The sequence below is a fragment of the Aulostomus chinensis genome, chromosome 3, assembly GCF_037954235.1.
Source record: "Aulostomus chinensis isolate RoL2024-O1b breed Wild chromosome 3, RoL_Achi_v1.0, whole genome shotgun sequence".
Taxonomy (NCBI): Eukaryota; Metazoa; Chordata; class Actinopteri; order Syngnathiformes; family Aulostomidae; genus Aulostomus; species Aulostomus chinensis.
The window spans coordinates 18,626,106-18,651,813 of NC_141322.1; the positions used below are offsets into that span (position 1 = coordinate 18,626,106).

The 25,708-nt window shown below is 41.2% G+C and overlaps 1 protein-coding gene across 2 annotated transcripts in view; it reads right to left on the reverse strand.

The window, feature by feature from the left end:
* srgap3 (SLIT-ROBO Rho GTPase activating protein 3) overlaps nt 1-25,708 on the reverse strand; it is a 56,873-nt gene that overhangs the window by 26,348 nt on the left and 4,817 nt on the right. For both annotated transcript variants that reach the window (XM_086199262.1, XM_086199263.1), the window contains exons 2-4: nt 15,355-15,550; nt 5,557-5,719; nt 612-674 (exon numbers count right to left, since the gene is read on the reverse strand). In XM_086199262.1, coding sequence (XP_086055388.1) covers nt 612-674; nt 5,557-5,719; nt 15,355-15,550 — 422 coding nt within the window. The remainder of the gene's footprint in view (nt 1-611; nt 675-5,556; nt 5,720-15,354; nt 15,551-25,708) is intronic.

Sequence of the window (25,708 nt, forward strand, 5' to 3'; positions counted from 1 at the left end):
TTATTAAAGTAGCACATGAAATCAAAATGATGCGGGAAAAAACTTTTCACAATAAAGACCATAAAATAATTCAGCTGTGCAGAATCAGTCAAATATAGTAAAAGACAATCCGGGATGGAGCCAAGAGGTGGCATCAGAGACGAGACAGAAGCTGAGCTGAAGAAAATGAAAGACTAAGTCTGCTGTTGTTTGGGTAAAAAATAAATTAATTAAAAGGACTTTGTGTATCTGCTTATTATTTCTCACGCAAAGCTACAGAAATGACAGGGTCAAGTATTAAAGCAGGCAGGCAGATATTCACGACTTCCAGAGGTGACATCACCGGAGCCTAGAAACTGTGTGACTTTGAGAGTCACGTGTCCTTTCAACACTTCAGCTCGCCTTTTCTGTCACTTATAATGGATTTGCCAGAAAAAGTCTATTCAGTGTAAATACTCCTAATAGACTAAAAGGCCAAATGCATTCCAAAATGGGCAAGCACAGCAAGCATGGTCACAAAGGTCTCATTTCTCACCAAATATACGGTGAGAAAGAGCGTGAGAGGAAACAGATCTTTGGATGAGCTCAGGAGTGAGGTCAGCTGTATGAAGCCTTGATAGAGTGTAACTTACAGTATAGAGTTCATTTGTCACCTTCACCAGCTCCTCGTGCATCTGGATCCCGATGTCCTTGCTCTGAAACACAACATGCAAAGGTGTGAACAAGCGTGGCTTTGGGTTCGTGCCAGATGTAGGAATCATTCAAACTCCGTACAAATAGACGGCAGTCTATTGTTACTGTTGCAGTCAACTCACTACAAAGTCCATACAAGTTAGCTCTGGAAACACAGAAGCAAAATAAATAAAAAATATAATATTGATAGTAATAATGGCAGGAGAAGAACACCTTCTAATCTTCAGGCGTTGCATCAGTTTATTTCAGAGTTGTTGATTAAAAACTGTGTGGATGCCATTAGGAATGAGTTTTTTTGGTATATGGTTTGTGTTGCACGTTGATCAGCTTGTCAAATCACTGACCATTCCTGTTTTTGTCATTTAAAGCATATTGAAAAACTAAGATGTGTGATGTCACAACCGGAGCTAGAAATGATCATTCACAGCTTCGTATCATCACTACTGGATTAGCGCAGCTCCATTTTCACCTGTGAGGCACGGTGTAAGGCAGTAAGGCATCGTTAAACCTCCTGCAAGTGGTGCAAAATGCTACCTCTGCAAGGCTTCAAGCAGTTCCAGTAGAATGGCTCACATCACAACCATTTTAAGCTCTTTATATTGGCTTCCCATCCGTTAGGGGATTGATTTTAAGAGCCCCTGCATGGACAGTCAGCAGTGTATATTTCTGACCTACTGCCATCGAACACCACCAGTAGGACACTCAGCTCTTCCAACCAAGACCTATCGACTGACCCTCCATCTTCTCCCAAGACCAGAGACGATCACGTATTTGCAACTGTGGCTCCAACACTTTGGAATTTTCTCAGATCATCTGACATCTCCATAGACATTTTTATGAAAAAACTGAAGACCCACCTCTTTAATTTGCTGTTTGAGCTAACCTTACCTTGGAGGTGTACATTGTTTGTACTTTAGTTGAGTAGTATTTGCTCTTATTGTATTGAATGTGTTTTATTGTCAGGGGCACAAACCTGAGGTAGCTAGGAACAATGTATTATTCTGGCGATATATGACACGCCCATGTTGTAAAACATGGGCAACTCCTCTTAACGTCTGATGTGCACAAAACTTTGCACATTTGATCAACAGACGGCCCTGACAAAAATGATCCAAAAAAAGCTTTTGATATCTGTAAAACTGTAAAGTTACAGTGAAATTATTTCTTGTACATCGTAGTTGAAACAGAACTGTATGTCAACAGTTGCTCCAGTTATCATGAAAAGTGGACAAAAAAATTACAAATGCAATATTAAACATGTTTGCCAATTAGTCAATAGGTGGTGCTGTGGCATAAAATTGCGATAAAGCAAGACCTTATTTTTTTACTCCTCTTCAACTGCTATAAAAAAAAAACTAACAAACAAACAAACATTGCTGCAGTCAAATCCGGAAGTGTCCTGTATCTTGGCAATAGTTGGTCAGATTAACATTGAACTCAGCACAAATATCAAGCCTATCCTTAATAGATCGAACGGTGGCACTTTGGTAAAAAAATTAGGCAAAATGAAAAACTGACAACTACTCTTAGGCTGTTTGACCCATTTGGACAAAATGTTACATATACAGTGTATACACACTGTTGATTCAACTCTGTAAAAGATTTTTGCTAAACAAACAAAAAAAAAATTATACACGATACAAAATATCTGCATTCCAAACAGAACCATCAGAGAGGTTGCACACAGGAACTGTTTGGAAAGGGGCAAAAATACTTGTGATTGGATGAACTCTCCATCATCGTGGTAGAGGGGCAAGCAAAAAAAGTACTTTTCCACTGAGGAAAGCTTTCAGTGGCCTTCTATTGCTCCTCTTACTGTGATATCACTCACTGTAGTCCACTATATCATTAGAATGTTGGCTGCAACACAGTGACTCAGCAAGATGCATGCGTAGCAGTAGATTTAAGTAGGAATCTTTAGTGTACACACACACACATACACACACAAACACACATACACACACACATATACACACACAAACACATACACACACACACACACACACACACACACACACTGCTGGAAACCATTTAAAGTTCCTTGGGGTTTTTAGTCTCTGGTGAAGAGGACTGTGTACGCTGTGTACTCAAACCACACCCATCCACTGTTCTGAGACATTCAGATGAAAGTTAATATTTTGTCCACACCCTGTTCAACTATAATCACTGAGCTTGATAAAACTTGTTAGTGATGAGTCATGAGACAGAAGTCATAATCAAAGAGAAGAAAACTCATCAAAGTAATGCCTCTCCTTCCTGGAGTGGAATGAGTAAGACAGACACACAAACCTATAGATGGGATTTGCATTGTTTTTTTATGTGGAGTGCAAGCGTTACCTCCCACTCCAACAAGCATCATATTGGATCTGATAAATGGGGTGGGGGGTGGGGGTCCTCTGAGGGCTCTAGCAGCTGGTGAGTGGCATCTGTATGCATCAGTGGCTCTGGAGTGAGACAGACTGCAGCATGTACTGCAGAGGCTCGGGGGGGGGGGGGGGGGTTCAACCAGGGAGTGAGCAAATGTGATGCAATACACCGTAAGAGCTGGAGCAGGTCAGATTGTAAAATATCGTAAAATAGATTTAAATTTGCAATCACAGTAATTCATTAATGTTCGCTCTGAGCAGTCTGCTAGTACACGGCGTCACAGAGCAGAATTCTGCTCTCACTAAGAGGCCACGTCCTTGCTAGTTGCATGATTTAAAGCTACAGTGCATCATATTTTCAAACAAATAAACATCCCTTTATCAATGTCTCGCCAAATGAGTTCTCACAGTACTCATTAAGCCCGTCGCTGCCTGGTAAATCTCTCTGCATGCCACAATATGTGGAGTTTATGTGAATGTGTCAACATTCCTACACTGCTGGGAGGATACATTGTGAGCATGAGACTGACTTGAATATGTGTAAATGCATTTAGAAAGCGCTGCTTCAATAATTAAAAAAAAACAAACAACAGAAAATATACACACACAAAACCTTGCAGCTCTTCCAGACAGTCTGCGTCGATCAAATTTTGATGGTAAAATGAGTCATGAGGTTTTGTGACGCCCAGAAGAATGCATCCACCGACAGGAGAGAGTAGTCAACAGCAGAGCCGGTGCTTTTAGCTGACATTCGCACCGCACCTATGAAATCTGGAAACGATCATGAATTTTCTGTGAATTCTCCCCTTCAAAACTGATGTTAATCTAGGTTTAACTTAAACCTATTCTTACTCTACAGTGTCACTGTGTATTTCCATGTCAACAACATCCAATCTTTTACACATCGAGACCTCGATGAGAGCAGTTGTGTTGAGTTCTCTGCTATGCAATTGATGTTAAATGTAAAAAAACTTCTCAGTGTCCGAGCCAACCTCTATAAGTCAAATGTTGCTGCATATGACAAAGAAATAAGTGATATTCTGCTTTGTTTAACATTTTCATATGGTGTATAAAGGCAAAGGTATTCCAGAACAACCCAAATAGCCCAGAATTACAGGAAAGGGGGTTTAGTTGCTGAATCTCCTGAAACCAGCGACAGCTTTGACCCTGGCTCACAGGCTCAGCAAAGGACCCACATTCTAGGTGGTCTGGCTATTCTCACTTTAGCGGAGTACAAAGTTTTAACTGGGACACGTCTATGATGCAGGGATGACTGGTCCTAACATACTGGTTGTACTTGTGCGAATCAAATATTTTTAAAAAAAGCCTTTATAAAGTGCTTACAAAAGATTTTAAAATATTAAAATATACGCTATGGTGTATTTGGGAAGTACCTTATAAAAACCAATATCTTATTTTTAGGCCACAGAGTGTGATACTAGGTCTGGGAGATTGTATCCAACATCCCTACTGTCTCTAATATGTCTGCCAGCAAGCAGACACATCCATTCATTCCTTCACATGTGGAAAAAGTTACCTGAGGGCACCTGACTCAAAAAAGGGTTAGAGTGTTTCCCTTTTCAGTGCTGGCAGAATTTCTGACACACAGAGGCACGCCTACACACACACACACACACACACACACATACACACACACAAATTAAATACAATCTGAATAGAGCCTAGCAGGCTCACCTACATGAAGGCATCCAAGGTGAAAACAGGGTCCTGATGTTTGGATAAGACCTCAGCCATCTCTGCTATGTGCTGACAGAGAGCCAAATGTTGCTCACACTATTTGGGGCTACAGACTGTTTGGCGGGGTGCACGTGTGTGTGTGTGTGTGTGTGGGGGGGGGGGGGCTCAGCTTCACCCCCACCTCACCCTCGCCTCTGCTGTTGTGCAGGCTAGGCAGACTTCATACACATTCCACTAACTTGTGCTGACACCGAGTTCAGAGTACCACGGTGCCGGAGGACTTCGTTAGTTTGTGTGCTAAAGACAAACTGGGGGCCAGTAGGAGCAGCTTTGAATTCAACAGCCTGTAACAAGTGTCCTCCAAGTGTGACTGTCACGACATATTCACACTGGGCCAAAGGAAGGACTGTGATTGGCTATTTGTGTTTTCTCTAAGAAGTCTTTGATGACAAACAACATGAGGAAGTTGCAGAGAGGCAGAGTCTAATCTCACCACACATCTAGCAGAGCCCTCTCTACTGCAGAGCCGACCATAAACAGCACTTCCTCTCACGGTGGAGGAAAAGAACTTCAACACACACCGACTGCAATGGGAGTCGTCCCCTGGTGCAAGGGGACAGAGAAGTTATCTGGATGTAATTACCTGTGAGGCCCACATGAGCAAGCTGAGGGCAAGTCCCGAGTTCTTTCTTGTGCAAAAAAAAGTTACTGTTGCATCGTAAAAATCAAACAAATTGCTCAATGTTACTATGTTTGCTGGAATCTGGCATGTATTTTTCAGTAAATTAAAAGTAAATCAAGAGCTATTTCCTTCACTGACCTTCTTGAACAGGCGGATGACGTCCTCGCTGATCTGGGCCAAGCGAACTATGACATTGTTGGTGTAGATGTCACTGAGGGTGGCGTGGTCACGGCTCTCACGCCTCGTCTGGTTTAGCACCAGGTACCAGCAGTTTACAGAGGATAACAAGTGCTGGTCTTTCCTGGGAAACAAAAAGGAACTGATGTTAGGATGTATCTCAGTACAAAAGCATGTCTGGATTGTGTGTGTATCCATGTTTTTTCAGCGTTCATTTCATGAGGGGCAGTTTACTGAGAGCAATACACTCCTTTACACACTTTCACATGCGGAAGTCAGTGTAACAGTCTTATCTGCTGCCACTGGAGCGGTCGGGGTTAAGGGCCTTGCTCAAGGGCACCTCAGTAGCGTTAATGAGGGAGGTAGATACACTACATCACTCTGCCCGTCCAGGGGATTGAACTGGTGATCCTTACGTCAAAAGCCTGCGTCTCTCATCTTTTTTTGCGACATGAACACAGTATCACCAAAATCTGTTAATTTCCTTCATGAGTGCAAAAAAAATTAGGTCAAAAAGGATCAAGATGATTTCTAGAAGCTGAAATGTTCTTTCAGCATTTTCAGATGGACCCGAGGAATTTAACTGAAATTTTTCTGTGACATGTCTCGAAAAAAACACAACAATAATAATTCTGCCAAAAGCCGACAGCAGTCTCCAGGATCTACAGATCACATCCAAAATGTGATCACTTGCTCCTTGTAATCCATCAAAATCAACCACTTTATTAATCGGAGACATTAAAAAGAAAACCTCCTGGGCAGCACAACTTACAGTTTTAATTAGGTGGGTAACTAAAGACACAGATGCCATACGGGTGGAAATGGAGCGAAACGCCTCTCGAAATGTACCTCCATTTTTGAACAAAGTTGGACAGAACAGACTAAAGGTGGGTAATGACTGGATTAGAAAAACTATGAAAATATGGATGGATGAAGGAAAGAAATTTAAACTGTCAAATTCTATTTGTTGGGCAACAAAAACTGCAACAAATCCGGACTCTATACCTTTCATGATGGATGCAGGATTTGAAAGATGGGCAAATTAAGGGTTCATATAAATTGGACAAATGTTCATGGGAAAAAAATACTGAAGTCATTTGAACAACTTAGACAAGAATTTGGTTTACCGGCTCAAGGCCACTATAGATACCTACAACTGAGAAGTTATCTTCAAAAAAAATCAGGAATGGGACGAGATACGTAACATACAGTACCATCTAAATTAGGGGAAATGATCATGTTTATAGACGATGCGAAGAAAGGGATTCCATGAAAAATGTACGAAGCATTACAACAAGAATCTAATGGTAATAATATGGCTGTTTAAGAAAGGTGGGAGTTGGAAACAAACATAATAATAAAAGCTGAAGATGGGAAGACACTTTTAAACCAGGACATAAACTACTAGCAGTTAAACATAGAAGGAATTTGACTGTAAGGTGAAAATGCAGTATTTTAGTACACCATCTGTCACTTCAAAATATAGCAATGCATCTGAGTTATGTTGGCGGGGTTGTGGATTGATTGGAGATTTTACTCATATATTTTGGGACTGCCCGAAGCTTCAGGAGTTTTGGAAAAGTGTTCAAGAAGAGCTTAAATAGATTCTGGTTCTAAACTTTGAGATGAATCCAGCTCTTTTAATATTGGGTATACTCTCCGATAATATGATCGATAAAAATACGCATAATCTACTGATGATACTTCTTCTAAGAGGAAAAAAAAATGACAATGGTCACATGGCTGAATCTGGAAACCCCAGCGTGACATCTTGAAATGATATGCTGTCATTTCAAGATGTCACATTGTTTTTCATTTCAGCGGAACTTCTATTATAATGTTTAAGTAAACCTATCGATATTGTATTGACACTTTTCTTCATGCTATTGCTGAAGTGTCTATTGCTGGTATTGTTTCATGGACTGGACCTTTGCTGGTGACTATAATGATCCACAGAGTCATGGGCTCTGATTGCTGCATAATCAGTTTAAACTGTCTCTGCCTCAGGCCCTTAGAAATAGAAAGACCCAGGCAAATAGACACACAACTAGACGACCACACACACACACACACACACACACACACACACGCACGCACGCACGCACACACTATCCCTTCAGACCCATGCCCTTGTCTGGATTCGATCTGAGCATTAATCAATCAACCAACCCCGAGAAGGAGACAAAGGGAGAGGAAGAAATGAGAGTAAAGGAAGCAGAGAGCCAGAAGAGGGTGTGTGTATGTGTGTGTGTGTGTGTGTGTGGGGGGGGGGGTATAGGCTTCCACTCTGGAGGAGAGAAGAAGGATGAAGAGCACCAACATCAAACAAGATTTAATGCTAATAAGATCTGATGAAGTTGATATCTAGACATTATTGCATTATTTAACTCACATCAGGTTGAAAGGACACAAAGAGCACCTTCCTCGCATACAATCACCGGGATCAGTTAACTGGTTGGTGTGGTAAATATCCTTTTTACTGGGCTTTTTTTCTTCAATGTTATAGGTTGAGAATATTTTACTTAGAATTAAAGAGAAATATTCCAGTACTCTAAACATGCCTGGCAAGAAGGCCTAAGGGCTGATGGCTGCTCCTTGCCGATCCTGAGCCAGATATTTCTAAAAAAATAAAAAAATAAAGGGAAATTCTGTGTTGCTCAGTTTACCCGTGGCAGTGGTGTCATTTAGTAGCAGTGGTGATTATATATTCTGGAGTCCAACTCAGACGTGAGCATCAGCACGGCTGAGAGCCACTGGGATTATTATATTGGATTATGGATTATTGCAGAAAATGAGCTCTGTAGCCAAAAGGTCAAAGAGATCTACAGCAAAATTATTTTCACAAATTAATAGCACTTTTATGATAATATGATAAACAAAGCACAAATGCATTTGGTAGAAGAGCAAAGTTGGTGTTAGGCTATGAACAAATTACAGCACAGATGCACAACTTCACAAAACTAGCTTCATGCCTTCCATGATGCTTAATGTCGAAGACAGCATCTACAGCCGTGCTACGCCACTTGTTAGCAAACACTTTTTTATACATGCATCAAAAGCTGAAGAATTTACAAGTGTGGCAATTACTGACATATTTTATGCTGTAGAACCGAACAAAATATCTTGAGGTTGTGTTAACCAAAGACCAAAAAAGAGATTCACAAAAGAATTTGAAATCAGGAAACTAATTTAACCATAATCACAACAACAAGACTCACTTCCCCACACTGATACACAATGAAGGTCGTTCCAAAGAACTGGGTGTCCGGTATGTATTTTCCAAGGGTGAAACTAAATACAAAACATTTTCTGACACAGATGCTGGATCTGATTTCTAAGAAGATAAAACATTCAGTTAAAAGGCTTGGGCATCAAACACGGTGGCTCACAATCAATATGCAACAAAAAAATGCACCTAAAAAATAATTAGTCTACTCTACGCGGAAAATTCAAGGGCGCCTATATTCCTACCACTGTGGTAAAATAACCCTGTGGTGGCACAACCTGACATCCCCAGCAGTGCACCCAAAGATTAGGGGATTCCTTCTTAAGCAACACAGCTGCTCATTTGAAAGAGCCTGCACTACATTTCAGTTTCATAATTGGCAGGTAATAATAGAACTGTGGAATATAAAATCAATTCAACTAATCACGCAACAGTCTGAGAGGACAGGTAGGATTTAGGTTCATTACTAACAATAGAGGACCTAATGTGGACCACGTTCTGGTTCACTCCTCCGAGACGACCTATTTCTACTTTCATCCTTCATTTTGAACCAGTTCTGCTCTGGTGACCTAACTGCCTGGATGGGACGCTGTTCCTCTGCGAATAATCAGTATTTGTGGTTGAACTCAACCAAGATCACATTTCCTACTCTTCTCAGCTTCCTACCCAGGCACTGCAAGATGACCATTCTTCTTATTTGTCCTTGATTATCTGGTGCTTTTCTTGATTGCAAATCCAATTTATTTATTTCTCATGCCACACAAACAATATCAGAGCGTCCATGCTTGCATCTTTAGTAGCTCTGCTGCGGTTTGAACTAAAAGACGATGTCGGCATGTTCACGTGAAACATCATGTCTCATTAATAAAGTCTTCTTAAGCATAAATATGCCGTATGAGGACTTTTTTTTAGCACTGAATTGAGTTCCACAGACAGGAGGATAGCCCGATGGCCTTTTGTAACTTCTTACTCCTGACATCTATTGTGTACTTCTCATAACATTACAGCTTGGTTGATTGCCAGTTACAAGAGGAGCACAATAGAGGTCAGCAGCAAGGAGTTCCACATAACCATCCGGCATTGCTTCCTGTCTGTAAGACTAAATAGAGGGATAAAAAGTCCTTAAGTAACTTAGAACAAATTTGTGCCCATAAACATTTCATGAATGAGGCCAAATGCTTCCCCCTGCATCACTTTCACCATCTCAGTCAGCTTTTAATAATATGTAACAGGCCTAAAAATAAACAATTCATCAAAAGAGACAAAGCAGTTATGAAATTCCCGTTGTTCAGATGTATTACTAGCAGGAAACACATTTACAATCTAATTTGGAGGGGGCAATTTTCAGGGTATTTTATTGTATTTGTACATTCTAGTGAGCAAAGGTGGAATCAGAGATCTCTCTGAATTCATCCAGATATGATACCTGCTTGTGTTTGGACCGGCAATCTCACTGATTAGAGATCTCTGCCCATGTAGTTGCTTGAAAGGCAGCGAGAGTGGCCAGTAAAAACCCAAGACCCTGAAATTTTGTCCAGAACGTTTCTTAGTGGAAATGATGTTCGGCCCCCAAATGTCCTCTGTAGTGAAACAAAGACACAGCAAATCAATTCATCACATGAAGAGAGCAGTTGTCCAGCTAGATGATTCACATCCTAATAAAAGGTTGGGTTTGTAGCCAAACTTTGAAGGAGTTTTCCTTGAGTTTTGCAGCTGGATTCTTTCACAGCGCTGAAGTTGCTGGTACGACTGAGTTTACCAGTGAACTAATTCAGCATGTCACTGCCCAAAGTTGAAAGGTTGCCCTAAAAACTCTGGATTGGTTCTGCAAATACCAGCTTTTATCGCTCTCCAATCCGAGTGAAAAAAAAATCTGGATATTGTCCTATGTCTCTATTAGCAAAGTGTTAAATGCTAGGAGAGCTTACCAAGATGGCTGCCAAGAGGCAAAGCTGGCCTAAAATAACTTTGGTACAACTGACAGATGAAAATATTTAAACTTATCATGACTAAAGATTGATGGTGAACCACAACATTAACAGAGGGGAAGCATGTAAAGTAGGTGCATGTGCATTAGTACCGAATTTCAGTACAAAAATATATATATATCAGGGTTTATCATTCTGAGACAAACCAAATTAAGAAGGTCTTTAAGTAGCCAGGTACTGAGAGTTAATCCTGAGGGGTACAACTGTGCATATGTGATCTGTCCTTGGTCTCTTTTTCCACTGTCACTGCCCTCATTTCACAGGAATTAGGAGAAGGTCTCTAATTAGGCTCCTGTTCCAGCCACTTCTCTGGGAAATGAGTAATTTAACAGTAAAAATAGTGAAATGCAGCGTTTCTCTATAGAGGCTCTTAAATACAGAGCACTATTGATCACACAGCACCAACTTCACCAACTGCACACCTCCATCTCCGCTTACTGATTTCCTGGAAAAGGCTGTGGATTTGTCGAGAGCCCGCGGGTAGGGCTGGTTTTGGATGGCTCTATGCCATTGGTATTTATACACAGGATATCATTAACATGCAGAAGGCAAACGATGAGCTCTGAGAGTCTCTAGAGAAGTGAGAAGGAAGAGGAGGAGGAGGAGAGACGAGTGCAGTTCTCTTGCATCCCATTACATCTGTCTCATCCTGCAAAAGCACTGCCTGACCGTCTCCATGGTTTTCACTATTTCTGCTCTCTGTCACCGTCTCTGTGAGTGTACGTTTGGAGAATTTAGCACTGATCTCTTTTGATTCGAGGATAAACTGCTGGCAAGCCGTCTCCATAATGTGCATACCCTGGCATGAATAAGGAGGCATTGTATAGAAGAGTGCCCGTGCTTTAGTCATGGTTGAACTAAATGTCACCATCTAATCACCCACAGTCTATGATGTTTCTGAGCCTGGATTTCCAGAAGGAAGTGTGTATTTATCAAACCAAGGCTCTGCTCTGTAAAGGTCTTTAATCCCTCCTTTCTGCCCGCCTGCTGCTTATCAATGAACAGCCAAGCCAAACAGTTGCAAAAAAACAAGAGGCGCATGGGCCGACTGCTAGCTTTGCCATTTAAATTGATCTTACCTCTGTTTGAAATAAGAATTTGAAATGCAACATGGCTAATTTGTGCATCACTTAGCAGGTTTCTCCCTTTTTATGAGGAGACACACCACCTACATCTGCAAGATCCAAAAAACAAACTGGGAACCGGCTGATCTACTGATGTTTAGGCCCTGACTTCCACCAGCTGGACTCATCATCATGACAAGAGTAAGGTATTGACTGCTGCGCTCAAATAAACCAGATCTACAGATACAGTTTAACCTTTGACTCTCCAACCACAGGAGAGCAGCCATATTTGAACAGTGTGGTTACTCTACATGGGACTAAAAGCCACAGCCCCTGTTAGGTGCCAGTACAACAAGGCCACAAAGACCATTAAAGCCTCTGGTGCTATCTTGCAGCAGCAGATGTCCTCACGCATAATTGTATCATGACTAAAGCATGCATCACTCTTTAGGAGAGGCTCTTCAAAGACAAACATATAAATGGGCACCGGCTGCATCCCCTCTTACTGGGACCTTAGGAGAGTTGTATCTAAAGAAAACTGATGGATCCTTTTGATAGAGTTCCAAATGTATGCCTGCCAGGAACAAAGAAGAGGCAACCTCAAAACCAGAGAAGCTCACTTATCAGAGAATTCTTTACTTCCCAGCTCTTCCTTGACCAGTCACTTTGATACACACACACACAGAATAGCGTGCACCGCACACATTCGGACACCCGTGCAAGAACCGTCTTATCTCTTCTGGACAGGTTATTCTGGCATTAATATTGCATGAATTGCCTTCTAATGGCGCTATGTTACATCTGAATCTGTCTGCATGACAGACAGACAATCAGGATCCGTTGTAATTGGATGAAGTATATCATAAATCCCGTTCATGATCTAATGTCACCTCCTTAATTAACATCACGTTGTCTCTCTGGAGCTGTGAACCAGGAAGAGAAAGTTTACGGTGAACTAAACTTCAACTCCTAATATATAGACCCTCGGTGTTTCTCTTCACTGTGGCAAACAAGGAAAAGTGGAAGAGCAAAAACCATCCTTGGTTGGGTTGCTGCGGTGTAGCTGTAGCTGCAGTAGCTGTAAATCATAGTGGCATTCAGCTTGCTAATGAATCTGCTCTGGAAGGGTTCAGCCAACAGACTGTAGGCTGGGATCCAACACATATGGATCCAACAGTGTCCTGCTTACAGTGACTCAATTTTACAGCTTTGGATGACAAAAAAACCTCATAGCAAAAATGGTCAAAATAAAGTAATTATGTATATACATCTGTACAGAAGGTTTTGTTGTTGTTGTCGGCTACATTGGTTGTGTCAGTAAAGTGTTTTTATTAGATGAGCGCAAGTGTTTTTTCTTGCTCCAGCCTATTTTGGTGTTTTGGTGGCTCACCATGAATGCAAAGTAGAGGAAATGGCACAGTAAAAAAAAAAAAGGGGGGGGGGGTCACAGCTAATTACCAGGATTTGTGGTTGCCCTATAAGCTCAGGACAGAAGTGAAGGGTACAAGGTGTCACCATGTTATGCAAACCTCCCACCTACATTTATCTGTCATTGATTTGACTCAACCCTTTAGCTAAAACTGCTGCATTATTTAAAACATTTCAGAGATGAGATAAAAGAACTACCCAGATGTTTGTACGTATTATTGCTTTGACTACAAGAAAAGCGTTGAGTTGGTTAGTTGGTTTGAGTTGGTTATGAGAGCGGTTATCAATGTGCGTGTGCGTGTCTATGTGTGTGTGTGTAGCCACTGTCCCACTACTTCACTGTAATGTTGTTAGATTCTGCCTGTGTAGACCACCACCAGTATGTAATCATTTTAGTAAACGTCTCTGAGGATTAGCTGTTTTCTAACACACGTCTATCTCTGCGTGGATAAGATCAACTGTACAGTGGTGGAGGTTAAGCCACTGTGACACAGCAGCACAGTTCTGTCTACTGTCAGGCAAGTAGTGCAGCCCTGCTCCTAACGCAGCTGGACTCAATTATCCAGTCAAATCCTTATCCACTTCTTACACACCTCCCCCATATACAATACTTTATGTACATACACACACACACACACACAAACACACACACAAGTAGTGTCAAGAACGCCTAAATATCTTAATCCAGAGAGAGATGATGGCGCTCTGTTACAAATAATCTCTGACGTCTCAAATTCAACCACTTGGATTGAATATCTAAATGTAAAAAATATACCAAAGAAACATACATGGCAGTTTATTAGAGCAGGTTTTTTGGATTTTCTCGCTGGAATGATATGTTTTTATTAGTGTACAGTAGTGCTTTTCAGAATTTTTTTGTTGAGTATAGTTTCAGAACCCTGCAGGATACCGTAGGTCACCCTCGGGGAGAGGCTGCTACGACACCATGCCAAAGAAGAAGCTACTCAAGTTTGGGGTAAATGTGAAAATTGTCATAACTTTTTCATGAAACATAACATGGATGTGTGTATGTGTGTGTGTGTGGGGGGGGGGGTGCTGCCTGAGTGCCACTTGTAGTTTATAAATGAGATCACCGCATATGAACATGTTAGAATTAGACTCCTGCTTTTTTCCACTTGCAAGGATCAGAGCAGGGGTTAGACTACATGCTGCTGGTGATTCAAGCCGAGATCTGCTGCCAGATCTCAGCTGGGTTAGCGCTCCCACTTCCAGACTGAACTGAGTCTGCCTGCTCGCCTGAGGTGTTTGATTTTGGGAGCGGCAGAACTTAATTTCATGCCCTGTGTGAGTCATGTGCTACTATGTTAGAGATGATTTTTGCGCAGACAGACACATTTTAGTATTTCCAGAGTTGAACATGTAAATGGGTCAAACTTCCACCCTCCATAACCCCCCCTCTGCTTCACTCTGGAGGTATATTCAGCTGCATGTTTTGGGATATTTCAGTGAGGTGTTACAGCTATTACTGTAACACAATGTTTCTCCTGTTTCAGTGTCAAAAATCAAAAACACTCTACGGTGGCTGTAGTATTGCTGCTAGCTATCAGAAAGCTACGTGGTTGTTTTAATATAAACCTCCAGATTGATGTTGATCCAACACGTGATGCAGAACTCACAAACAGCCTATTACATTTGTACACAATAGATTTAATTTAACACATAATGAAGCATAAAGCTTTCCTTGCCTCTGTAATGGTGCAGCAAGTGTTGACTTACAGCGTTGTGAGTGCAGTGGATTCGTTTTTTTCCATTCATCAACAGTCTTAAACACCGTCAATGAGATTCGTCTTCAGCACCACGCTAGAACTCGCTGACCTCTAATGCGTCATTAAGAACTGGAATTTAAAAATAGATGTTCCCTTACAGTACATAATCAAGAGTATTTTGTTTTGCGCTTTTACACTGCACTGTGATCAAAGACAGGAGCGTCATTAAAGCCGTTTTACAGTTATCAGAGAAAATGTTGGCAACTGCAACATTTTCAGCAGCAAATGCAAGAACTTTCTTTCGCTCTGCTGGTTGAGGAACTTACTTGAACTGTTGGTGTTCCCTGGAGCTGCGGATCTTGGAGGAAAACCTCTCGGCCAGTTTCTCTAAACTGCGGGAGTATTCCAGTTCAATCTCTGCTTTACGTCGGAAGAACTCCTGCAGGTCTTGAAGCAACTGAATGCGAGACTCCGACTGTTGCTCCAAACATTTGAACTGCTCCACCAGCTGGTTACGGATCTCTGTCCATCAAGACACCAAACAAAACAGATATCAGTTGACTGGTCGCAACATATCCTGGTAGAGCACAACCATCATAGTCATTCAAATGTGCTGCATCATCATGAAATGTTGTTAAAGCAACACTTGCAATTTCCAAGTAAATGACTTTCACACACTCGTAAATTGTAGGAATTATAAGGATTGAGAATTTGGCTTTCATGTAAAATTCAGTCCTTTTTGCAGTTTCTGGCACCTTCAGCTCTGGAGTAAGCACTGTGCACAAAGTCTTTTCCAAGCAAGTATAATTGATATCTTTATCGGCTTTCCATGTGTTTCACATATGACCATGTCCAGCTTGATAGCGTACGGTGTGCAGCTGCGGATGATAGTCAGCGTTTAGCTTTATTTTACAGTAAGTGAAAAATTAAAAACCCCAAATCCACAAAAATATACATTACACACGTATTCTCAAACCCGTCAGTAAATGCAAAGTCCTGTAATGATGTATAATAACAGACTTATCACAATTTCTTCATTCTTATCATCCGCAGCGAACGACCCTTCCAAAGTGGTTTAGAGATGGTTCTACATGCCAGGCCAGTAAGATGACCTGTGTATGACCTCCATGTGTGTGTGTGTGTGTGTGTGTGTGTGTGTGTGTGTGTGTGTGAGTGTATATCGACTCTGTGAACACACTGGTTTAATGAGTAGCTAATGCACTCCACTACTTGAACCAGGCACCATTGTAGAGTAACACATTTCCTCAAGAGGAACCTGATGCTACTAGACTACACATCCTTCATGCCAATAGAAACTCACACCAGTAACCTGAATCCTCTTTGTAGTGCTGTCATCAGCAGCCTGATCTGCAACTCCGGGAACACAGAAAGGCCTATTTCATAGGGGGAAAAAAGAAAAGGCAGCCTCTTGGAGAGAGCTTTAGTGAACAGGGTGAGCGGTGTCACTTCTTGAGAAGGAGGAACCCTCCTGTACTAATGAGAACCCTGTATTAGAGACCAAAATGTTTTTGATCACGTCGCATTAAAATTTCTTCACTGTCACATACAACTGTGATACTCTCTGAAGCAGAGTGGGAATTAAATGTCATCGAGTAAATGTAGCATTTTCATCCCTGTGCTTGTATGCTCTCCGGGTTTTCCCTCTGATCAAAAATTGTAAGAAAAAACAAAAGTTCTTTGGTAGGACTGTCATATTGTGAAGTAAGAAAATTCAACAAGAACGTGCATACAGTACTCCCATGTACAGAACTGATGTGTCTAGTTCACTCAAGTACTTTTTTCTTTACTCAAAAACTCTTGCTATGATTCATCTATTTCTCAAAGATATCACCACGGCGAAGCAGTTGAAAGCACAAAGTGAACGTGCAGCTCGTGAGCAGAATGGAACTCCCTGAGTTTCTTCATGTTGCGCCATCCTTGAATTACAAGTTATAACCTAAATAATAAGGACAAAAGTTTTGGATTAAACACATGGCTGAGCCCGACCGTGCGACAACCACATGAACGGATGACAACGACAGTACAACCCCAGTATTAACAAAGACTGCGTTTCCAGGCTTTTGAGGGTGTAACTTGGTGAGCCAAGCCCTCCCCGTGTAGGCACACAGGCCTCGACTGCTGAGGGAACTTGTCATTTGGAATGAAGCAGTGATGTTGTGCAGGAGAGTCCTCTTTCTCTCTCTCTGCCTGTGATGTTGTGCCGCCTGGCTACAGCCTGGAGCAGCATGATTCACTGTGTGGTTAACCGCTGTCCCAGCCCTCCCTTTTTATCCTGGGGGCCTCCCTCTTCCTCACAGCTCTGATGGGCTTAGAATTAGCGCGAGCCCTGCGTGAGAACTCTGTGATAACACTTTACTACATCAGTCCAGTCAAAAGTGTCTTCATAGGTATCGGCCTGGTTTTGCGGTGCAATATTTGTTTACCTCTCTCCCCCTCTCTCTTTCCCTCTCTCTCTCTCTCTCTCTTTCTCTCTCTCTCTCTCTCTCTCTCTGCAGTCACATTCAGACAGTTGTCGAACTTCTGTCTGTTTTGATTCACATTTTAGTACCTCATTAGAAATGTTGGATGGAAACGGCTCAGAAAGAGTCATTCAATTTTACCACAGCACCGACACTGCAAATCTTTCACTCATGTCACTGACCGTGCGGCTGTTTCTACTTAACCCCATTTTCCCAAACTTTGTCTTTTCTTTGGGACGGCAATACTCGCTGACAGTAACATCTCAGGACATCTCTACATCTTTCTTACATGCATGTGGTCTGTTACAGTCAAGCATGGCATAGCCCAGAACCTTCCCAACACCTATACTGTATGTGTTGGTTAGCCTAGTCGCTCCAAACCAGTTGATGAAAACATGTTTCATTCAGATTTCCTTTTCTTTCTGTGTTTGTGCAACATTTTGAAAAATTCCATTTAAATTCTTCTTCATAGTTGATTAATTGGACACATGACTAGTGTGGCAGAGTGAGCGAGCAGTGGTCCAGGTCAGCCAATCTCAGGAAGAAACAAACGGATTATTGGAATGCAAACTGTCAGGTAAATCTAGAGATTTTATTCCTGAGCTCAAGGTAAGGAAGTCTATGTTGCCTCGCTTCTAGAAATGTAGTGTTAGGCATCCTAATTTCGGGTCAGATACCAGCCCTGTATTTATACTGACTGTGACATACGAAGCGCTAGCTTGTTCAGTACATCTAAAAATTGCACCTTTGAACAAGGAATGAAACAGTGCCGTAGCAGGTAAGCTAGAGAAAAACACCTGAGGAAAATGTGGCACAGATGTGGGTGAGTGTCAGGGAAGACGCTCAGCCTCTAACAAAAGGGAACTCTGAACCACCAACTGCAGCTCTGAATGCACGTTTGACAGATGAGTTTGGAAAAATAGGTCACACGCACCAGAAGTGTGCTCTTCCCTCTGAGAAACCATGAGCAATTGGAGAATTATTGAAGTATTCCCAGCTCTGTGAGCAGCTTCACTCCCTGACTCTTAATCTCAATCTGTGAGGGAGAGGAAGAGGAATAGCGCTATTGCAGTGACAAGGATTGTTTGTCTTTTCATACACGCATTTATAGCATTGTTTCTGCTACCAAAACCAGAGTAGCAGATCAACACATCAAGAACACATGACGCGCCTCAACTTCTTTTACGAATACACGTTTCTGTGTGATCACGCTAAAGATGGATGCCCCAGTTTCAAATTAATTGCTCTGGTTTTTCTTTTCCTTTATTGTTTCTAAATTAAATATGATGTAAAAATGAATCAACCTCATTACTTCACGGAATCAAACAAGAACAACTGTCGGCCTGTTAGCATCAAACAATTAACACGATAGATTGTTAAAGAGCCAAGAAGACAATCTACTAAGACGAGGGCTCATTTGATCCTCTTGAACCTTAATTTGAGAAATAAAAAATTACGTTTAAGCTTGTGCATCTGTGGGTTTATGGGAAAGAAACTCTTCTTGCAGGTTGAACTACTTGAACAATCTTCCAAAAAATAAGACTTATCTCTTTAAATTTGTTGCTTGATTAAGCGTGCATTAATTATCTGTGGTTGACCGACTGTGTGTGTGTGTGTGTGTGTGTGTGTGTGTGTGTGTGTGTGTGTGTGTGTGTGTGTGCGCGTGCGTGTGTTGCCTCTCTATGTGTTTCTATTTAGAGATGGAGCCATCTGCTTTTTCTTTAGAGAAGAAAAGACAGCTGGAGAAAAGAGAGAGTAGCAGAAATGTGGTTTAACAATGGCGGAATCATAAATAAAGGCTCTCCTTTTTTGGTCTGAATGATGCATTTATCCTAAAATGGTTCGAATATTTTGAGATGCAACAACACATTCAGTTTGTTCACTGGACACTGGAAGATTGTTATATTTAACCTCCATTTGATCATATTTTTTAGGTTTACATGAATAATGGGGGAGTATAAATGAAATCACTCAACGACTGAGTGAGACGGAGAACACCATAATAACCACAAAACAGCTGCGATGAGAGATTCGCCTGCACCAGAGTGCCCACTACAAGGGCTTGTTTAGCCACTGACAGTTAGTGATTAGAATGTTCTGGAAGTACGACTACTGAGAGATTATTTTGGCTGTTATTCTGTTGCAAGGCCATTAAAAGAATGTTAACTGCAGCAGGTCTTAAAAAGTGCTTTGGTGCAGGATTTCTTCTCAAATTTATCTGGCAGAAATGCTTTTGTCCATTTTTAACTTTTGGCACTATTAGAAGCAACATGGAAAAAAAATTACAAATCACAGGTTTTTTTTTATTTATGCCCCCCCCCCGACTTCTCCCTCTAACTCATGTAAGTGCCTTTTAGATGCATTTTTATCTCTGCAGGGATCTTTTCCTTAATAACATCAGACACTTATAATAAACCATTGCTGTTACAGTAGTCTTGCGTTCATGGCCATTGGAGCACTTATACAGATCTAAATGTCAATCAATAACAGACTAATTCCTAAAATGTTAATCCCTGTTAATCATTCAGACCTAACAAATATGGGAAAAGAAGGTCCAGCTTTGAAAGCGATAATACTATAATTCTGACCTGGTTCTTACTAAGCATACAATGACAAATAACCTCTCTGTGCTCTCCAGGCGTGTTCCCCTGTCCCGCTGCTTCTGAACTGTTTCGTACATCAAATATTCAGTCATTAAATTTGGTGCATTACCTCTCTTAACCTGCAGATGTTTAGCAAAAGCAAAATTAAATCCAAAAAGCCACATTAATCCAATAATATTTCTAATCAGCTCTTTTCTGGAACGCTAATCTAATGACAGAGTCGTATTATTACACTTCTCAGATCCTTTGGAATCAAGAGCTTTTTTTTCCCTCTTTAACTGTAGACCAGGATTTAAACGCAGGAATATTTTTGTCCATCAACAGGATTCGTGAAGTTTAAGATATATGAGGATAGATTTGTGTTTGTGCGCGTGCATCTTCCACATGTACTTGATGTCTCCAGTGTTTGTATCAACATCTAGATCAAGTCTTGATAACCAGCTATGCTGATTATAAGTCAGTAATCTGCCCAGGTGCTGCGCTGCATCTCACTACAGTTTTGTTATGACACATTTTGAGCACATTCATGACCTCAAGTCAATACATCATCATCATCGCAAGTGACTTCCACAGGACACCTGCTCCAGATCGTTTCTCTGACACCGTTCAGAGACAGGAATTGAAAACGCAGGGGAAGTCGGTCTCCCGACAGAACAGGAAAAACCTCTGAAAACAATGGTAGGATGTGAGAGATCCCTGACCTTTGACCCTTGCAGACAAAATCCTGTACCGCCAGCTGTGTCTCGCCATAGCTTTGAACCAGTTTGCCGCTGATACGACATTGTATCACTGGGGTGGATCAGTGTTCCAGTGTTTCTCAAATGTATCCTGGAATGCTCAAAATGATAATATGTCAGTCAGCCCATCGAACTCCCCCCCTCACCCCAGCACACACACACACACATATTAACAATAATAGGCAACTAACTAATAAAAAAAACAATGGAATTATAGCAAGTTACAGTGGACAGTTCACAACGCTCTCAGTTATATTTGTGTTTAACACAGAAGTCAACATATCCATAAAAGCTCGCTTTTCTCCCTGAGCTGTCATACTTCCAAGTTATGGCTTATTTTTTTATTGTTTGAGGGGAAATATGCTAACGTGCTGAAACACAAAACCAGACAAATTAAGTTAAAACCACATTTTGGTAAATTGTTTTTTGTGAAAATTCCATGGAGCTGAAAACTATAACCAAAGACTTGAAATGTAATACAATTTTCATTTTGTTAAAATTGATTTTCCATTTTCAAAAAAAGCATCATTCAGGAACCTGTATCAAAGCCAACAAACTGGTATCAAATAATCAACTCTGAATGACATTCAGCCATAATATCTGATGCAAATAAAAACTTGCATTTCATTGAAATGAGCAACTAAATGCAATGAAGTCACTTTTTATTGCAAACCAGCCTGTTTAAGAGGCCACAAGTACAGAAAATGAGGGTCTGGTTTGTGTGTGTGTGTGTGTGTGTGTGTGTGTGTGTGTGTGTGTGTGTGTTTTGGGGGGCACACAGACCAAAAACCCAAGCGTTTACTGGAAGATTCCAATGAGTGTGAAGGTGTGAATGGTGTTTCTATACATTGCGCTAGTGACATGTCCGAGGGGTAGCCCTCCTCCAAGTGGTACAGATAATGGATGAATATATGAGTGAATGAATGAATGAATAAATGAATGAATGAATGAATTACAGGGATATTCTGCAGCAAATTGAGGGCGCAAGGGAAGCAGGGAAGTTCCTTTCAGGGCAGAGCAGACAAAAGTGAAGCGTGGTGGTGTGTAACTCTGTTCTCTCCTCAGACAATCATAAGCACGGTTAGTCTAAATTTACATTTTCACTTTTTCCAGTAGGATATTGTTGCAGGATGTTGGAGAGTGTGAAGGGAAGTACTACATGTCTATGTGTTATGGGGATAAATAAATCACAACCAACCTTGGATGGTATTATACTCTATACCAGGGGTGTCCAAACCAGTCCAGTAAGGGCCGGTGTGGCTGCAGGTTTTCATTCCAACCAAGCAAAAGCAACACCTGATCCAACCAATGAGCTGTGTGGACACAGCTTAGTTGATTTAAGTAGAATCAGGTGTTGCTTTTGCTCGGGTGGAATGAAAACCTGCAGCCACACCGGCCCTTTCTGGACCAGTTTGGACACCCCTGCTCTATACTCTATAATGTCCTTGGGCATTCGTAAAAACACGTACACACACACACACACACACACACACAAACGTACACCCCAGACAAAAGCAACTCGGAGCCAAATTCACTAACCTAATCCCTAACTCTGCAGTATCTGGGCTCCATGCTGCAGAGCCAAATTCACATGAAAAGCAGACACACCGACAAACACAACCTTTATGGAGACCTTTAATTCACTCTGTGCGTCCCTTGTACTCATAATACAAGTTCCAGTCACTGAACTAATCCCGCACTTCCATGTTCTCTTTTTAATCCTTTAATGATTAATGCAATACTGGATTGACGAGGGCATGTTCCTGATGTCAGTTCCAGTTTTCTTCCGTCTGTCTCCATCTCATCTGTTCTCTCATTAACCCCTGATCACTGCAGCATATGAAGATCAGACAGCAGCACCTGAGAACGATCAATGGCTGTCAGGGGTCAAACTGATGAACCCACATGTCAGCTGTCAGTCTCAGCAGTCGTCGCTCACTCTTAATCCTCCTGATATGCTGCTAGTTGAACAGGTTTGGATGTTATGTCTTACTAAAATCAATCAAGCCAAAAGCAAAGAATGTCTTTCATACTGTATTGTCCCTAAATGTCACAGTGCAAAGGAGGGAAAATGCTTCATGTATGACGAGTCTCTCCTCTATCGCTGGCACATAACACGAGTGTGATAATTTAGGAAAAAACCCCGAGCATGAGCCACAAACCGGAAACAAACCCTTAGCTGTCCATCACAAATGTATCCAGGATCCAGCTCTGCAGGGCTAGGCTGAGACCTGTCTCCATGGCAACATGGGTGTGCAATAGTCCCTAAGGAGCATCTTATTGGAGAGGAGATGAAGTCTGATGGATGTGGATGGGTGGCAGCGTTGAGTGAGGAGGCACATGCACGTGTGTGTAATGGAGGAAATGTGTCTACGATGCTGATAAGGCCACCAGCATCTTATCAAGCCAGTGGTACATCAAATCAAATATGTCATTTAAAAATGAAAAATCCACTTATGTTGATATGGTAAGTGTGCCTACTCAGCAAAAGCTCCACATGCCAAGACCAGTGCAGCTTTTTACTGTCTGAAGGTGAGTGAAAATGAGTGAGATTCTGTTGAATAAAGACTCAGTTACAACCAGAACTAATAGTCATTCGTAGAACGTTTAATTAATTTGACGGTCATTTTAGAGACACCATTATGGCAGTTTTAATATTTAACTAGAGCTGAATCTGTTACTCTAGACAGATGAGACATTTTCAAAACTGATCATTGAAAACATTTACAAAAAAGAAAAATCATTGGCCAACTGCTGTTTTGACTTTAAGCAAGCACCAAACTGCTGGGCTAAAAAGTGACGCCAGCCTAAAATCTGCAGTTCCTCTAGTGGCCACTAGGGAATGGTAGCAAAAACAAGTCAATCCAAATAGAAAAATGGGTTCAAGCACTCAAATAGCGTTACAGCCCTTACTGCATGGACAGGTCCAGGATCCAGAAGTAACACAGTTAAATATCTCTGGAATTCTTAAGAGAACAGAACCACTTCCACTGCATATCCCGTCTTTTGTTGATATGCACCATATCTCTATCGGACTAGGAAATGAGAAACATGTGATATTAATCATGTATGTGTTACGGTGTATTACTGTGGTTCCATCCTGGAGCTGGAGAACCAAAGATGAAATCTGCCATACGTCGAGGCTATCACCCGGATATCATCATCATATTTGCATCATATCTTGGTATATTCCTGTAAGAATATCTCTGAACTGTAATTTCTTGTCTCATTCAAACACACTGATGATTGGAGGCGCCAACATGCCTGACTACAAAGTCAAAATGAATTCCCCTTTCACGACAACTGCAAAGGGCCCGATACATCACCGGATGACATCAGTCCACAAACTGATCAGTGACATCACACTTGCTTCTACATTTTGCTTTTTTCTAGTCTTCGTTGATCTGACATCCTCGTGTTTTAGACTGTTAAACAAGTTGTTTATACACTTAACAGACCGCATGTTACACTGACTGAGAAGATGGTTCATTAACACAAATATTCCTTTAAAAAAGCCACATTTTTCTGTCTCATGCTGTCTAATGAGTGTGTGCCGCATATGCTTCTATTTCTATCCTCAGCAGTGGGTCAATTGGGTGCAGCTCTTTAATTGTCTGAAGGCTATTGTGGTACATGATGAAGTTCATCTAACAGCGTGAACTTCAAACTCATTGAGGAGCTATTTTAGTACAGCGTCCCTGTTTCTAAAAGTGACTGTCTCTCAACAGGAAGTTCTTCTTTTTTTTTATCAAAATTTTGCTGAGCTGGTGCATCTGACATTGGGTGACTGATAATTGACAGGAAATTGTGAAACTATCTGACTGCTTACCTCAAAGCAACATTTACTGTTTTTGTTTTTGTATAAGCCTTTTTTACTAAATATCTGCATTTGTGATTTGAAAAAAAATCAGCCATCAACTGCGGTTACAATCCGAAATCTGACGCGTCGGCACACGGGAGAAAATATTAAAGATATACTTCAAATTTCGTTCAACATAAGTTTTGAATACGTACATGATCTTACATTATGAGGAATAGAAAGTACTGACTCGACAATTAGAGTAACTCTTAGTACATCAGAAGAAAGACACTAGAAAATAATCTGATTATATTTGGTAAATTGTTTTGTATTTGTTCATCATTCAATTCTTTCACATTCAATAATAATGTTTTGTAACCATGTTTTTTTGTTTGTTTGGGTTTGTTTGTTTTTTTACTTTTGTTTTAAATCAGAAAATCCAACAACTTTGTGACCAGCCATGAATCACCCAACCAGCCGCTGCTCATAACCGGATTTGTGATAATTCTCCAGTGTCACATTAAATAACAGCTATTCAACAAGCGCGACTGAAAGAAATGAGAAGTGAAACCATGCACCGACTGGCACTGAATAACCAAGAGACTGAAATGGTTTAAATGGACCTTTGTCAACTTCAGCACACAAACCCAAATACTATTCTGTGGTAAATAATCTCCCCCGTCAGATCACCAGTGTCATGAAAGGCTGATTATCTCTCCATTCCTGGTGAAACAAGTGACAGATGCTGCATTCATCATGGGTTTATACAGATCAGAGAGGCAGAATGGCAACGTGCACACGCGTTTACCCTTTTACCATTTATACATCAAATTCTCAATGTAATTATTTGATTGGTGTTGGGGGGGGGGGTGTGAATTACAGAGTAGCTGAAGATACCAAACTATCACGCAACGTTGATAACACTGCTGAAACAACGCACACATTCCACAGTGTACTTGTAGCAATTCATCGACGATACGTCCCCCTTATCTGTGACAGAAGACAAAATTTAAAAAGGAGAAAAAGCAGAAATTATCTATTCAATTACTGTAAACAAGGGG